The 18,354-nt window shown below is 45.6% G+C and overlaps 1 protein-coding gene across 8 annotated transcripts in view; it reads right to left on the bottom strand.

The window, feature by feature from the left end:
• PALLD (palladin, cytoskeletal associated protein) overlaps positions 1 to 18,354 on the bottom strand; it is a 1,062,357-nt gene that overhangs the window by 106,096 nt on the left and 937,907 nt on the right. For all 8 annotated transcript variants that reach the window (XM_078677029.1, XM_078677030.1, XM_078677035.1 and 5 more), the window contains one exon: positions 1,646 to 1,778. In XM_078677029.1, coding sequence (XP_078533155.1) covers positions 1,646 to 1,778 — 133 coding nt within the window. The remainder of the gene's footprint in view (positions 1 to 1,645; positions 1,779 to 18,354) is intronic.

The raw sequence follows: 18,354 nt of genomic DNA, 5'->3' as shown, positions 1-18,354 counted from the left end.
AGCAGAGTCCAAGCTAAACTGCTCATCAAGCGCCGCCTGCATCAGCAGCAAAGGGCGCCATGTGGACAATAAAACATTCATGCACAGGCCATCTTACACAGTGTCTCTCTACAAACATGTCGACCTGCTCCTAACCTCACAAAGGAATCCAGGCTCCATGTATACTGGGATTGGAGTTCAAATACTACCCTGAGTTTGGAATTAGGAATTAGACCCGTGTTCCACAGGACGCACAAAGCATGATGCCTTGGCCTGCCTAGCTGCACACACCTTTGCTATGTAGGTATTCATGAGATTCTCTTTGAAATTAGTGGGATTTTCTTACACCTCACAGCATTGTTTAATGTGTATATTGTCATACATGGTCACTGATTTCTACTCCCTACGGTATTGTTCTGCCATCCATGTTTTGAAAGGACAGGTTTTGTCAGGTTCTGTAGTACAACACTCGTGTAAAAGTAAATCCCAGCACTTTTAGCAGGAAACAGGTCACATCTGACAGCGAGTACCTGCACTTCTCCACTTGCATATTTAGTGCTTGTGAAATTGACTGCAGTCCCCCAAAACTTCCCATGGCCAACACAAATTAATCTACGCTCTTCCAAACTATCCCATCAGTGTGGTGGAACCCACTGAATCTTCACAATGTTTAATGCACTTTCATATTCTAACTTTCAAAGCCTTTAAAACACCCAGAGGAAATTCAAATCCTGGATGCAGCTTAAATTGCTGCAAAAAGTCTTTCAAGAGAGGTCGGAGGTCGAAGGAGACGTGGCCAGTAAAAAACACACCTATCAACACTGGAAATGATGAATTAACATATTAATAGGAATATCAAAGCAAAGCCCGACAGAAGAGGAAGTCTAAGGTAGACTCTAATAAATAAATAGGGACTAGGAAGTTGGAAATGAGACCTGTGTGAATCACTGCTGTAGAGCAGTGAATGCCCTGCAAGCAGTGGGCCGCCACCAGCAAGATCGCACTCAGACCTAGAGCTATTCTCGTACTTGTGTGAAATAACTACAACGCCGCGTGGTGTGAACAAGGGGACATTGTGCAGCGACACAGTTAGCAAACTTCATGCCAATGATGTCATCAGCTGCAGTTGCACTAAAAAACTGTTTACACAAAATGCTAGGTGACCCAGTGAGGCCTTGCATGAGATTTGTACCCGAGATAACCCTTCATTTCAAATGTCATCAAGAAAACAGCCGCACACGGGAAAGCCACTTATGTGTATATTCTGTTTGTCCCTTGGATCACATGCAAAGTCATGTCACGTGAAGTTATTTGATGTAACTTTGCATGAAAATATAGGATGTTTGTACTGTTCAAGTCCCGTTGCACTCCCTTTTCATCAGTTATAGGGTGCACCACGGCGCAAAGGGATTTTCATGCCATTGTCGAGTTAAGTTTTACCACATAAACTTTTTTTGTGTCCAGATGTTGCTCAACACAGCCTTTTGCACTATAGAGCATTGCAGGAGCGGAACACACACACATAGTAATTGAATGCTGCAGAAATGTGAATACATGCGCAGGGAGTTGTGTTTCTGAAAGATAGAACCTGCGAGATGCTAGTGAATGTGCTACACCTCGTGGTCAGAAAAGAAGCGACCTTAAAACACCCGTTGGTGACGCGTACCGGCTGCCCATTGTTAAACTCATCCTTGAAGCGCAGTTTTCTCTCCAGGTCCTGTATCACAGCATCCTTGGTCCCCTGGATCTCTTCATCCGATGTTATCCTGGCTGTCCTTCCATTCTTCTTTGGAAATCCCCTGTAGGAAAAGATCATGTATTAACTACAACTTTGAAACACCCTAAAAGCACAGAAATGCCTCCCCGCGCACTGTGTGTACATTGGCACTCCCACTGGTGCTTTTGTTTTCATATCTGGTGTTTGATGACCTCCAAAAGCGCCTTAAATGAATCGAAGTCTGAATACCTGCGTGTAATAGTTATGTGTATTTTTGCACATTCTGCCTTTTGCACTGACCTGAAGGGCTAGGCCTCCGTTGGCCCCCATCGCCTTCATCGGCTCACAACAGACGGTTCAAGAAGATTTTACGTTCATACATTTATATGTAAGTCCCTTTATTGGCCCACAACTTACTATATACGTCATTATGCATTTTTATTCCCTCCCAAAGCTTTCATGTGAGCCAGCAGGGAGTAGTAAAATCACTGAAGAGCTGAGCACCTAGAGGTCATTAGGCTGAAACCAGACCCAGAGCCCACTGTGGCAAACTGCATGTGTCGCTTGTGTTCAGAAGTGGACTCTTGGAACAGCTCTTACCTGGATATGAAAGCGTCACTGTTGACCAGACCAAGCTATCCACAATCAAGCATCCTTCCTGGTAGCAGCAGCTCCTCGCTACAGGCATGTGGGGTCTCTCCTGTGCGATCTACCTGCACTGGCTCCCTGTCTGACAACCCACCACTTTCAGGGTGCTGTGCATTGTCCATTGGTCATTTTATGGCAAGGCACCCCATTTATCTCTAAAAGATACACAAAATACCCACTGCAATGAGGCTCCGATCAGCTGCTTGCGTTTGTCTCTGTGCTCACCGTTTTACAAAGCCCGTCTCGGTGGCAGGGCCTTCTCATCTGTAGCTCCTACTATCTGGAACACTCTGCCGAAATACCTCCTCTCATCTCTTCAGAAAAACTCTTAAAACAGGGCTGTGTTCTCAATTTCTGCTGCAGCTTATGATCTTGTTTGCAATAGTTCCAAGAGAGTGTGGGGCATATGTACAAGCCCTTAGCTCCGCCTGAGCATCACTTTTTTTGATGCTCCGGTGGCAGTATGCCCTGCACCATATTTACAAAGTGACATTAAGCCACAAAGTGGCTTAACGTACCTTTATAAATATGCTACCCTTTGACACAGGTAACTACATGAAAGGGGCATGCAATGGGCGTTGCAGTGAGCATACCACCACAACACCCATTGCTTTTTTTTTTTTTTAAAACCTTTATTTCGTCATATTGGCAAACAAATACGGGCCCACAACCATCCGGCCGGCCACAACATCGTACAGGTCATATCAGCGATCAAAACGGCGACTCGGTAACAACGCAAGACTAAGTATAAGTGTTCAGCAGTCCACCAGGGACACGGGTAACACCAAGGCATAGGATAAGTGAAGGTTTACATTTTAAATTTATAGAATATAACATAGGAACAGGAATGGAGGAGGATCGAAGTCCATACAATCCGTCTAAAAACAGAAGCGGGCGAGGCGCACCAACAGAGATCCAGCAAGCCGTGAGACAAATCAAAATGGCGACATACAATGAACACAAAAGGATGAACAGTCCCACAGCACATCAATCGCATGTCAACACCCGCCCTGCATCGATCCCACCCACTACCCGAAGAAGACAGAAATAAGAATATAGAAAAGAGAAAAAAAAAAGGCCCATAGAACCGAAACAAAGAGAGAGAATTCTAACCCCCCACCCTACACGCATGCAGAGGCTACGGCCACCCCCCCCCCCAGCAGCGTGCCTGTCGCCCAGAAGAGTACCCGAAATATAGAGACAAGAAAGGGAAAAAGGAAAGGAAAATCAGTGAAGATCGGAGGAGGGCCAGACAGTTGTAGACAAAACTCGAAATACAGGTAAACCCAGCCAACCCCCCCCCCCCCCCCGGCTCCGGGACCCAAAGCGAAATCCAACGTTCAACTCCCCAGTCCAGCGAACATTATCCATTCAAAACAGGCAGCAGGAGGCAAGAAAGGGAAAAAACCATTGTCAACCTTGTCCCCTCCGATCGAGCACGACGACGAGGCACCATCGCGGCGTAGCCATCGTGGATGGAAGCAGCAGACGAAACGACAACCACAAGAACGAGTTCTGTCCACCAAGGTCTGTCCACCTCAATGTCCCGTGGTCGTCTGCTGTACAAAGCAGGGAGGCACACAACAGCATCCTTCGAAGAGCGATCAGCCAAAACAAGAGTATCAAAGCCAGGACAGGGCAGAGAAATGTGCCAGTAGTACACAAAGGGGTCGTCCAGCATCGCGTCCAAAAACCATCCCCCAGCCAATGCACCAGCCCAGTCAGTGCACTCCTCGGCCCAACCACGACAGGCAATATTACAGCTGGGCCATCTAACGCCTCCACGTAGATCTGGGCAGGCACATCTCGGCAGCCAAGCACAGGGTGTGGCGAAGTGCGCCGCATGCGAAAACCCACACAGCAAATCAGGGGCTCCGCTGGCAGAATGGCATCAAGTCGGTCCCCCAGGTCCCGGGCATTGATAGATAGGGCAGCTCGCAGAGAACCCAGAGCGCTCAGCACATCGTCAAGCGTCAGAGATGCCACAGGAGAGAGAGACGCAGCAGCTTCCCACACTCGGGGCTCACAGACACAGGCTTGACCCCCACACCGATCAAAGACAGCCATCGTGTACCGCCCCAAAGCACTCTGTCGATCAAGCTACAATGGGAGCCCAGGGGACACACACTATGTTGTTACACTGCACTCAGTTGCGGTGCCGCGCCAGTCGACACAAACATCAGTAGTGTAGCCCAGTGTCGGTAAATGCAAACATCGAGCACTCGATCCAAGATGGCACCCACAGCATTGCCGGAGTACAAAGAGGCATCAAAAGCCGTCGACCGGCTGGGGAAAGATACAATGTAGCACTGGCCGCTGTAACAGCGTTGCAAGCGTTGAGGCGGGCTGGGCGGGATGGAACGTTGCGACGAAAGAGAAGTACTGTGGCCGCTCTCCGCCAGCCGACCGCCGCCGTCGTGAGCAGGCGCGGTCGTTGTACTCAGGGTCGGTCGCCCTCGCATAACAAAGACCCGGACCTCGCCATCATGCTCAGAACGGGACAAGGACGTTTCGTTGCATCCGCTGCAGGAAGGACGCCGGGGAGTGCACCGTTGGAGGCAGGATAGTTTCCCGAGTCCGTAGCATCAACGTGGGTACAGGATAATCAGCAGGATCAACAGCCCTTCGGGGGGAAAGCGAAAGGGTCGGCGGAGCCGAGGGATCAGGCGGCCATCATGGTTGCAGGCTAGGCTCCTCCCCACCCATTGCTTTTTGACACTGCCCCAGATTTACAAGAAGGTGTAAATCTGTGGCACTGCCAAAAACGAATGTCATGCAATAGCAGGCGTTAGAATGTTTCAGGAAAGCATGTCCTGCCTATTTAAAGAAAATAGTGCTTACAGACTACAAAAGACTCACAGTGTAACAACCGAAGTAAAAGGGCCAGTCCTCATGGGAGGTTACGAATGAAGACAAGGCGGTACTAAGGAGGGACTAACACGCATATTAATGAATCAGAAACCAGCATTTACGAAGGACAATGGCACAAGCCAATGATAAATATAGGCAGAGAGTGGGCGGGGCTTCTATTCCATACTCCAATACAATATGGCTCACAGAGCAGCACATGTGCTGACCAGGCTTGATATAAAAAACCTTTGTACATGTGACCCTAAATCACTTAATGTTGATTTACAATCCAACACAGTCCCTGATGTTGCACTAACTGGAGTATGAATATTAAATTATACTATTATTAAGTCCAGTTCGTGTTGTAACAATGTGGTCATTATAACGACCATGTTGTAATGGAATGCGTAGTAGCGCATTCGTTGTAAATATATATATTCACCGAAGTCACCCTAAGAAAATGCACAGTGCTCTACAAACCCCCCTAATAAACACATCCAGGTATTACTGAATGTGTGCAAAGTAGAAAAGGGATTCCATACAAAAATTAACAATGCTTAGCGCAACTATGGTCTGGAGACCCTGACTGTAGATGCTAGGAAATAGTGTGCTGCAGAAGAAAGGGAACATGAGCAAGAAGCCACTTGTTGTTGCTGTTGGAGCTCTCTGACGTCAGGTATTCATTTAGATCTGTGGTCACAGATCCCAAATCCTGATCAGGATTTGTGGTTTCTTCCAGGAACACATTCCACTTCTGGCTGTGGAAAATATGAATGCATGTCAGACCCTCTGCAGTCACAGGCCTAGTGGCAGGGGTGAGAAAGCAGGAGGGTAGAGGAGTATGAAACACACATGCGAAATGCTTGGAACAGCCCCAAAGTCAGATGTTTGTGGGTAGTGTCAGACATTAGGCTTCGCCGTTCTTAGCCTGACAATGTCATTCACTCGTACACAAGGATGGGAATAGGCAAGCAAAACCCCATTTAGCTGTTGTAGAGCAGTAAAGAAGTTACTTGGGCTAATAGACATCTCCACTAAACGTACTCCTCTTCAAGCAATATAATCCAGAGGAGTAAATATGAATTGGTAGGAGTAAGTTTAGAAATCTATGATTGGCTTCAATTTATATGCGTAATCCTGTCGATTTTTTGACATACGCCAATAGTCAGAGATCCATGTGAATGTTTCTGGGATCAGTTTCTGAACAATTTTGACACTAAAGACTAGAGGACAGATTTTGAACGATTTTGCATTGGGTTTGGTCACTTTTTTACTGGGATCAGACACAAAATACTTTTTGGTATTTACAAAGCAACACAACTGCTTATTTGCGTAGCTTTCTATAAACAAAAGTAATGTAGTGCATTGTGCTGCCTTGTATTACTTTGCGTCAGGTAGGTGTTCAGTGGGTGGAGCATGGGCGTTCGTTCCTGTGCATCCACACATGGATTACGATACAAATCCATATCTTGAAAGACGTGTTGGTACCAAAATAGTGTGCCTGCCTGAGGCTGGCATAACAGGGAGAAATATATTTATTTTTCCTCGTTATTTCCTCATTGCATATGTGCTGCATTCTGCAGGACACATGCAAAGAGGAAATAGCCTTGAAGGATATTTTTTGTTAAGAAAGGAACTTTTTCTTGCACAAAAACTATCCTGACCTTAGCGCAGACACCATTGCACTATGGTACAGGGGTGCCTGCGTTGGTGCTTTGCAGTCACAAGTACGCCAGCGAATGGAGAGTGCAGCACTTTTACTTGCAGCGCTGCATTGGTGAACGCTTTGAAAATATGGCCATAAGTTTCAAACGATTACAGTGTGTTTGATGTATATAGAACAAGCCTTGGCAATGTCCCTACGGATGGACTTTGCTAGTATGCATTTTTTTTATTGTATTTTTTGTGCAAACATATAAAAAATGGCAGAAATATCAAAATAAAGGAGTGCCCCAGCAGCCCAGGCACCCCAGCCCTGACTGAAGTGTACTCCTTTTCAGGAGGCTGTGCACATATACTCATGAAAACAAACTCATGTGCTGCATGAGATGTACCCTCATGGTACACACTTCTGTCTGGCCCTTGCACCCCGAGGCCATGCAACTGGCGGACCTTGAGTTTAACCCGAGCCACTTCACCAGGGTTGTTGCTACATTGCTACTGATGGCGCCACCACAAGAGTGCGCCATATTGCAATAAATGGTCACCAAAGTGTCTCTGTTGCTCGAACTGGGGTGGGGAAGACACCCAAAAGGAAAGCTTTCATTTAGCCTGGTCCCCTGGTACACACTGGGCTGAAACAGAATCTCACAACAAACCTTTTTTTCCACAAGTCAGGGGTAGAGGGTGCTTTTATTGAAGCACGCCCTTTACTTTTCTTGTAGGAGTATTTTCATCTGTACAAAATGCTTTCTTGCCCTGGACAAATTATAAACCTCAAAACCTGGCTTTTCAACCTTTGATTTCTTTTAATCTTTGTACTTCAACACCTCTGTGGGTTGAACACTGCAGTTATCTAGCGCCGAGATGCCCTAGGGCCGTCGTTCGCGCTTTACAAATGTTGTTATAAATAAATAAATAAATAAATAAATAAAGATAGCTCCAACATACTGTAAATGTAAATGTAAATGTAAATGTATAGGCATTTATATAGCGCACTACTTACCCGTAGGGTCCCAAGGCGCTTCGACCGCTGCGAAACCCTTCCTGGCTTCCCTGAGAGATGGTCCCTTAATGGGTATCTCCAGGGTGAGACCAGGCATCCCCGGCGGTCTGGTGGGGCCGTTAGTGAAGATGAGGCAAGCTAATGCCCAGAGTTGCCGAGTGTGAACGCTGATCAGAGTGGGCACCGAGGCGAGAGAATTATCAAGTCCGCTGACCCTGGTCCAGAAACCTGCCGCGCCGGGAATCGAACCCTGGTCCCGGGCCGTCCTCTGCTCTCGGGTCTGCCGCCTCTAACCAGTGAGCCACACTACTTCACTATACTGAAAACTTCACCAATCTCTACCGGAGAGAAGCGACAACTATCATCCCAAAAGGAGTCCTTGCCCTTGGTGTTTTAGACAGAGTGCTAGGCCACATGGGACAAGATGCTTAACTGTGCGACTGAGTGCATGCCCAGGGCCACAAGGTGGTGCAATCATCACTGACCTATGCAATCTCGGGCGCAAGGTATTTGTAACAAGGTACAGTTGAGGTGGCCGCCCACCTGGTGTGTTGGGCACAGGTCTTGACCACAGGCCATGTACAGGGAAATTGGCATTCAGCATGAGGGGCTTGGCGTGGCACCTGACTGCCAACCCCAGCATGGTGCTGGCTGAAAGCACATGTGCATCAGATTCCCACTTGCAGAAATTTTCCCATTGTTACTTTTACATTTGTATATTTTATGGTTCAGTGTAGCCCTTAAATGTAAGACTCTCGGAGTTTTAAGAACACTTTCCTGGAATACTTTAAGAATTCCATAAAAATAAGGAAATTGCTCAAAAGTGTAGTAGTAAGCCTCTACAGATACATTTCAGGCATTTCTCCCTTATCTTTTGTGATCCGACAGCCCTGTTTTCAAGAAAGATAGGTGAAAAAGTGACAAACCATTGTAAATCTGGCTTCAGGGACTCGGTCCCAATTCCAAGGAAGTGCAACAAGGATGTGTAATTGTATGTTTCAATATTGCAGTTTAGTAGATCCACCCAAAGCGGAAAATGCTGTGGGTGGCAAGGCCACGCTACCTGATAACTAATGTATTGTGGAGTCTTTATAGATGGGCCTTTTTTTAAGCCTTCCTCAAACACCACCATACGGAAAGCAGCTCTTGCGTTAAGGCGGGGTTTTAACAGGCGCTTTGGGTCAGAGCCTCTTTATGCAGTGAAAATACTGGCCAATTTCACAAACAATACACCACATGAGATATGAGCAAGTTATTTACAAGAAGTTAATGCGCCATATCTTATAGATACAGGCAAAAACAACAGGTGATGGACAGAATGCAGAACATTGTCATACATTCACCCCAGTACAGAGATCTGGGCCTAAATCCATCGTTTTTTTGCACTCCACACCACCCCAGGTCAGACATGGCCATATGCAAATCAGCCTTGACAGCCTTGACATATAGCCAGTGTCTAACCCAGGGTGGTGTGGAGTGCAAAAAAACGATGGATTTAGGCCCAGATCCTTGTACTGGGGTGAATGTATGACATTGTTCTACATTCTGTCCATCAACTGTGTTTTTTGCAATATCTTATAGATACAGCGCATTCCTGCCCTTTTCAATTGCCGTAGGGGGAAGGCCTGCTGCGCTGCCTTACGACAAAACCTCATGTATGAGGCCCTGAGTGAATGCCGTGCTATCCATACCAAGCCAGAAAACAACCTAGGCATTTCCCATTGGAGGCCGAGTTTTACATTGTCTGCCTGCATCAATAAAATGTAATCGACCTGCACCTGGAATTGAATAAAACCACCACCCCTGGGACATGTTCCTCCTCATTAATGCCTGACAGAGGAGCATGGCTCAGTTTAGGCATAAACAAGGCACCCGGTGCAATTGAAACCAAAGCGTGCTCCATTGGAAAAGCTCTAAGCATCTATACTACAGGGAGTGTTACATGGGGCCTTTTTCTATTTTGCCTAATTTATGAAGCTCATCTGCTTCCGAGAAGTGTAAATTAAAAAAAACAGGACTTGATTTCATTATCTCAGAAAACTCATCTTTCGAATATTAAAACAAGTGTGCGCTGGATTTCATAGCAAGCACTTTGTTTTAGCCTCCGTCCTACAAGAGGCCTCCCTGTCGCTGCTACGTCACCAACAGAACTGAGAGGGGAGCGCGAGCTGATCCTGCCCTATCATATCTTAGCGCGTCCCAGAAGAGGGGCCGCGTGGCACATCCGCTCCCTTCCAAGCTCTGTATTTCCAATTACTTCATAAATGGAATTACCCTGAGAACGCCTCGCGGCTTCCAAACATGCAGCTGAACACAAGCGCTGAGTGCCATATTGTTGTGTGAGCGGGCTTCGAGGCAACGGCGCTGCTCTCTGCGCACTGTGTGATAACTCCATGCACTCTCTTTAATTAACAGATGCCAGGGGCGAGGCCTAACTGCAGGCGACTCGGAAAGATAAACATAAACTCCAAGTTCACCTTCTCTTCACGCACGGAGAGGGGACGACAAACGCTCCAGTGGGCCTATCCTCTGCCACCCCTCTTGGCTGGCTCTGATGCTAGGGGAGGGGTGCCATGGGATTGGAGGGAGCGGGGCAGGCATAAGTAGTTCCACGATTGTTCCCTTAAAGAGCAATGCGCCGCATTTCAACTCAGCACCCCAGTGCTTAATTTGTAAAATAAGAAGTGCCAGGGCCCTGACCAGGAGGCCACTTCAGCGTGCGCCACATATTGTACCATCATCGTTGCCAATGACAACTATTAACCATCTATGTCGCCTGCAAGTGCGACCGTTCAGATTAGTCCAGGTCCCCAAAGCTAATGGAATGCTAGGGAGGTAGGTATTAGTAATTTTTAATGCATATTGCATTCATAAACAACCATTGTTCTGCTCATCTCTACATTAGATGAGCAGCGCCACCAACTGGTAGAGTGTCATAAGTGTGGTGATGACAATTAAGTGCCGGGCTAGGCACCGGAAACCAATTAAGTGCCAAGCACCGGGAACCACAATCTCAAATTAAGCACTGATCATATGAAATAAAGTATAGCTACAAATGGCAGAAGAAGAAAAAATAAAAGTAGTACTTCAATTATAGTGCAATCAGTGAAAGGATAGAAATAATGCTGAAGCAATCAGTACTTGGTCTATGCTCCAGCCGAAAGAAGAGAAAGTGAAGCTAGCACCTGCTGGCCAATTAGAGGGCCACAAATCCGAGTGACAATGAAGCCAACTAATGTTAAGCACTGCGCGAGCTGCAAGCCCCTTACTGTATACAATACATCTCGCAAGTGAAAGCACATGCACTGTCACAGGTGAGACCGAAAAAAGGATTGGTCTAGGAAGTCCACTTTCCAAGGGCACTGGACTACTTAGGACCTATGTAAACTAAGAAATTAATAGCTTAATACATACACCAGCTGAGTATAGATGTGTTTGAGTCTTGTGCGAGACAGTGCTCCGGTATGCACACTACGTTGTTATTGTTTCTAGTGTGGATTGTCGCGTGACATAATTCTTTTTGGAAAACAAAAAAAACGAAATCAAACCAGAAAAAAAGAAAAGCAGGGCCCTAAGTGGTGCATTTATATAGCGGTGAACCAATTACAAATCCTTCGATGCCTCTCTTTTCACATTCATAAACGTATGTCTTACTCTACTCTAGCTGAGCCTGTCATTTGCTCCCTCGAGGACTCTGCAGATGGGGTCAGCCATGGAAACTGCATTAGACGGGAAAGAGCAGAGGCGGACCCATAGACTCAAGCTCTGTTCCCTCTTTACAAGGACAGTACTTAATGAACAATCAGGTTCATTATTCCAGATGGGAACGGCCCTGGTGGCACACGGATATTGGGTTGCTAGCCATGTTAATTGTAACCAAGCCAATGGAAGTCAACAAGTGTCAGCTCTGTAGCATAAAAGGGACCTGTGTATTAAGAGCAAAACACTGCTTTTCATGGCAGGAGTCCACTGAACTAGCTACATTGAGTTACTTTGCCTCCAAGAATTTGCTATGCACATCTTTGATCTTTTTTCAGAGCAGATGTTATCTGTTCCTCTCATAGGTGTCCATTGCTCTGAATCCATACCTTGTTTGCATCACTATAAAAACACTTATATATGATCACTAGATAATCGGGAGAGTTGGAAGGAAGGCTGATGCATTGGGGAACAGCAAGGAATTTGGCCTGACATGTGGGGAAATTTAATGGAATGACTTATAAAGGTTTGACAAGTGGAATACTTTAAAAGTAATGCCTTACAGAATCCAAGAGACAACCACGTTTCAAAAGCGGAATAGGGCCAGTCAGATTTTTTTTTTTTTTTTAGGTAGCCAGGAGGGTAAAGCAAAGCACTCAAAGACTGCCTTTGATACGGTAAACACGGGCACCTGATTGCCATGTTGTCATAGAAGAGAATAGAAGGGAAGAGATTATGGACTGATGAATTGTAAATGACCCATTACTGTGAACATGAGGCCTCTGTCAAGTTTGTGCTGGAGTTGTGAAGTTTAATTAGGCATCCTACTTCAAATTGTTTTTGAACTTTTCAAGCTTCTCAAAGTGGAAACATTTCTGAGTAAAAAAAAAAAAAAAAGAAATAGAGGTGCAATTTAGCTTCTCTTTGCACTAGTGACGTGACAGAACGAAGGTGATCTAAATGGACAAGTGTGAACTGCCGGTGCTCGACAATCCCCTGACAAATACCCCACTTCCTTCACATCTACAGCCTCACTTCCTGTCCTTGCATGCTCTACTACTTCATTCTCCACCCCCCCCTTTCCACCTAGGTCCCTGCAGACCTGCCTCTATTTTTAATTCCACCATGCACAATGCTGGACCTCTGCCATCTCTCCTACTCAAGAAGCATCTCCCTTCCCTGGCAGTACCTTGAGATCAGCAGTGATCCAGTGGCAGGGTGTCCCGCCCTTCATAAGTGGTGCACCCTATGGGTGGAAAGTAGGTCAGCTTCAGGCAATGAAACTTGCCACCAGGGAGGTCAGAAAGCTTCGCCCAGTTTCGCAGCTAAGCTCCCAAATTCACTCGACTTTGTGAGCGAACGGAAGAGTAGTCTGCCCTAGTTCAACACGAAGGGTCTAATGAGAAAACAGCTTCCAGTCAACATAGAATTGCACCCAAGGTACATCCTCGCCTGCAAACAGTGTATCCGATACATAAAAAACATAAGTAATGCATGATTGTGAATCAAACATCCCAGCGAGGAAGGGGAAAGGATTCTAGTTCTACTATCTGCGGGGAATGCTGTTCTTCTTGTAAACCCAGTGAATGCGAGAGAGAGGCTGCCCACCATCTCTGAAGGCTTGCATGAAGAAAGATCTCCAAACATTACATAACTAATGCTATAAATCTAAAAATACATTTTTAAAAATTATAGCGGAGCACACGAAGTTCACCGGTGAAAAGCTTTCCTTGAAAACAGCCCTGCTCAGGTCATAAAAAATGAAGACACATTGCACCTTACATTTGTTTAGGTGGTCGTGGACTGATCAGATCAATGAAACACTATAGTGCAGTCATTAATCCAGATCATGGTGGCTATACTCAAATTTCAAAGCAAGTCCAGGCAAAGACACCACAGTAACACTCCCATAATTAGACCCATAAAAATGATCCAGCAACAAACACAGCAGCACACCTTCCACCATCTATGGCAATTAGAGCCGAAACGTGTTCACATCTGCCATGAAATGAACTGCAATAGACAAAACTCAATGCGCGTGCACAAACACAGAATAGTCCTAATGCAATGCTGAGAACTTTGCTGCTACAACCATGCCTCAGTGTATGTGAGACACACAGACACCCCTTGCCCCCATGGAGTCATGCACACATCAGGTAGCAGTGCTACAGTTCACACTTTCTCTGTACCAAAGTACATGACAGCATTCAATGGGGACAACACACTCTTTATGGTACCAATAAAACTCACCAAGGTAAAAGACATGAAAGAAATCATGAGAAACTACCAGCCCTGAACATCTCCACATCTCACCCAGCCTGAATAGACACAAGGTAACAGGGCACACAAGCCACAAATTCCACTGTGAAACACGTGTGCATGCAGAGAGAAGCCTCATAAAATACTCCGTACCCCTCACCAGCACCCAGGTGGATGCTCGTCAGAAACTCCTGCAAACCACCATTGGATACAATAACAAAACCCATTACAACCACCATCTATCTACCCATAACTACAGTGAAACTGGCTCTGGACAATACACTGTTAAAGAAACATAAACCATATGTATGGGGCAAAGCCTATCATCTATGGTCGTGACAATAGTGCTACGAGGGAAGAAGTTAAGCTTCTCTCTTCACGCTTGCATTGCGCAGGATGCACCTCGGTAGGGTCTTGGAGTGAGCCCAGTCCTTAAGACCTCTGTCTGCACCTCACAAACAACCACAGTTCTTTAATTTCCCACACCTAGGGTCAACATTAGACATGAGTTAAGCTTCAAGCCGTCTCTACAAGGGGCCACTGCTTCATCCCCAAAACAAACATGTCAGAGGAAAAAACACAGACAAGCATGTCACTCTATGTATATCATTTTCAGACACTGCCAGAGGGTATTGAAAGGACACTACCACTGGAAGTTGGAGGCAGGTTGCCATGCATCAGATGCACATTTAAATAGGAGATGTGGCTACTTTGCTGGGCAATACCTTCCACAGTTGGCCATGGGGTAAAGGAGACGGACACCCCGGGCACATATGTAGGTGGCAGATTCTCCAGGAAACAGAGGAATCAAACACAGCCACTTAGAGGGGAATGTGACCAACAAATGGCAGAGCCAGGTAGAGGCACCGCCTGATATAACAGAGCAACAGTGTGATGAGTGTAGTCTCAACCCTCCAGTGTGTGATTTGTGACAGAAGTGATGCGGCATGGGCAGCACTGCATGAGTTACTGAGCACCATATAGCAGGACATTAAAGAGCCATGCTTACTAGTCATGCACACATGGTATGATGCTTATCCACTCTTGTGCTCATGACGAGCTCAGCTCGTCATGAGCCACGGCGCTCCGGTGCTCATGACGAGCTGAGCTCGTCATGACCGCACCCATTTAATGGAACGCTCGCACGCTGGGCTAATTCCCCTGCTGTGCTGAGCGTTCCATTAAACGGGCGCGGTCATGACGAGCTCAGCTCGTCATGAGCACCGGAGCGCCGTGGCTCATGACGAGGTGAGCTCGTCATGAGCACCAGGGCGCTGTGCGCGCCCCCTTCCCGCCCCCCAGTACAGCGGGGGGAAACAGCCCCGCAGCCAAGGGGTTAAAAACAGCAAATTATTATTGAAAACATATGATGCCATGACAGTGTAAAATGTGTTGCTTGCCAGTTGGGGGAAATTGCAAAAGGGGCTGGTTTTGTTGTCAGTAGCTGTGCCTGTGGAAAGTGGTAGTGATGGCAGCAGATGTAGGATGTACTCAATCTGTCAGTAAGAGTCGCTTGCAACCTGTAAATGTGTACTGGGGAGCGCCTCTGTGGCTTCGAATCATTTGTGTGTGCAGCCTTTTGGGGGATAGTTCTGCTTGATGTTTGAAGACTGCATTAGCTGCAGGCATCTCCCTACTTCTTTCCCATGCTCTGCAAGTGTTTTTGGTTGCTTAGCCAGACCTGAAACTGGAGGTTATGTCTAGATATACTAAGCACTGCCTGCACCAGCCATAGTGACAACAAAAGATTGTTTAATGGAAGTAAGTAGTCCCCATGCACTGCATTTACCAGAATGCATCTGGGTGAACTGGGTGCTGGGATATCAAGGCAGAGTGCTCCTGCCCTGTTTTTGTTTGATAAGGCTCCCTTGACCTGGTTGAGCTGACGAATCACCTGCGTCCAAGAAACAGTAATGTGACCTGTAAAGACTATTGAGCTCTATTTCTAGCACCTCTAACAGTATGTGTTACTCTTTGCTGATGTAAGACAACTATACGGAAACATGAGCTTATGTCTAGAGATACTCAGTACTGGCTGCACCAACCATGAAGAAAACAAAATATTGTTTAAGGTAAGGAAGTGTTACCATGCACTCCATTTCCCAGAATGCATCTGAGGGAACTGGGTGCTGGTATGTCAGGCAGTTTTCTCCCACCCTGTTTTTGTTGGCCAGACATTACCTGGGTATGACTCGGTAATACATCCCCTAGTCTAGTACTACTCCTCTGAGCTCCACGCCTCTCATAAGGCAGCTGTGTTGTGACAATTTCTGACCAATTCATGCCTGAATTGCTTTGGCAATGGCAGTGTCTGTTAATCACACAGGCATCTGTCGTCTGTTAAGGAACATGTTGTGAAACATGAGGCAGACCTGTAGTAAGTCACCTGCCTGCAGTGACTTAACTCATGCCTGTACCATGATGCAGAAAAATGAATCTCTGTTTGAGTACCATAGTGAAATATTCAATGGTACTTTGTGTTCAAATGTGTGCACTTTGTATCCATATGCGCTGCATAGAAACAGCAAAAACGAGGAGAAATAAAGCATTTCTCCTCGTCTCGCCATGTTGAGACCAGGTTTTTCCAGGTCTTAATTTTGGCACTGCTCCACATTTACACCACTCTTGTAAATATGTGGCAGCGTCAAAATCAATGGATGTTGCGGAGGAACACCCACCAAAACAAACATTTGTATAGCGTGAAAGGGGGCTAATTTATACGGGGGCGTTAAGCCACGTTTAGTGGCTAATGTCCGCCTTGTAAATAGGAAAAACACCCTATCACTACAAGGAATTGCAGACAAATATAACCCTAGAGACAGGTTAAGCCATCAGCTTGCTTGAGGATTTTTTCACATGCTGATTGGTTTAACAGGGAGTTTGTTAAATCATTTCAGCAAATGTCTTCTCTCTCTACTAAAAGACATTTTAATTTGATAGAGCAGTTTTGATTGACCAGAAAGGAGGAAAACTATGATCCTGAAATCCTGAAACCAGCGAAAGAGCCACACTACTTCAAAAAGTATATGGCGATTTCTGTACCTAATACTTATATTTGAACATTAAAAGCTAGGGCAGCAGAATGGAGAAAGTTACAAAGCCCGTGCGTGGAATTAACAGCTAGAGTGCATGAATGGAAGGTGTGGAAATGACAATATCTGACATGTCATTGTCATACTCACCTTAAAAAAGAAATAGCCTTGGGACACATAATGTTATTAGCAGATAACCAGGACTAAATATTTTTTACTCAATCCTTGACAGGAATCCATGTTACATGAAGTAGTTCTTTGTTAGATATTGGCCACAGCGAAAACATTATTACAAAGAAGTATACATCTCTATTCCTATTACTTTATATTGTCACGAATATTTCTGTAATCTGCAAAAATATTATTGCAGGATTAACAGTCCTGTGTCTTTGAGGACACAGGAAAAGTATTAAATATCTAGAAATCGCTATTTGAGAATTGCAAATAAGGATGTATGTAAAAAATTGCAATTTTTTAGCGATTTCTTAATATTCCTTAATTGCGATTAGCAAATTGCGAATCGCAATTAAGGAATACTTTCCCATTCATTTCTATAGGCCAGGAGGCCCATAGGAATGATGGGAAGTTATTCTCAATTTGCGATTCACAATTTGAGAATCGCAAATTGAGAATAATTTCAAAGATGCAGGGGTGTCAAAAGGACACCCTGATGCACCCCTGAAATAAGCATGTGTGCACATGTGGCGCACATACATGCCCTAGGGGCATGTATGTGCTTCACATTGCACTTTGAAAAATGCAAAAAAGTGCATTTTTCAAAGAAATCGCAAATGACCAGCAACTTGAAGTTGGTGGCAATTTGCGATTCCTTAAGGCCAAATTGCACTTTTTTGGTGCTTCTTACATTGCATTTAAGGAATCGCAAAATTTGCGATTCCTTAATGCAATCGCAAAATAAGGAATCGCAAATATCATTTGGCAAAATTGCATCGGCAAAAGCCGAAATTTTGCGAATACAATTTTGCTTGATACATATGGCCCTTAGTTAGGGTTTCTGCATTCTAGCAATGACACGAGACACTCATTTTGACCTTCAAACTGTTCTACCTTAAACCTTTAAGTACATTAGAGCGTCCAGAAAGGGGCATGAGACAAAAAAAGGAATAATGGAGAAAGTCTAATTAGGCGGAATTAAAACCGAAAAGTTTGTGGGCCATTCCCAGAAGGGTAGTGCTGTTCACCAAAAAGACTGACCTCGAGCATGGATGCAGTAACACCAGAGATCAAAGACAGTAGGAAAGTAGTGCAGGGAAACGTGCTCAATATTTCTGTTTAGTGCATGTATTCTGGAAAACAGTGATTCAACATGATGCATGGGAAGCACAGCAAGTATGAGATCTGCTGTGAGCGATTATCACATCAGATCTGCAGTACTGAGCTCAGCTGTCCTTGCGCAAAAGCAGGCATGAATCCAACGCCGTCCCTAATGGTTTCCCATGTCCTGCATAGATTTGAGCTATCTAGGACAGCCATTCGGACCAACT

This window comes from Lissotriton helveticus, chromosome 2_1 (assembly GCF_964261635.1).
Source record: "Lissotriton helveticus chromosome 2_1, aLisHel1.1, whole genome shotgun sequence".
Classification (NCBI taxonomy): domain Eukaryota; kingdom Metazoa; phylum Chordata; class Amphibia; order Caudata; family Salamandridae; genus Lissotriton; species Lissotriton helveticus.
This window is presented reverse-complemented; position numbering and strand designations above follow the sequence as displayed.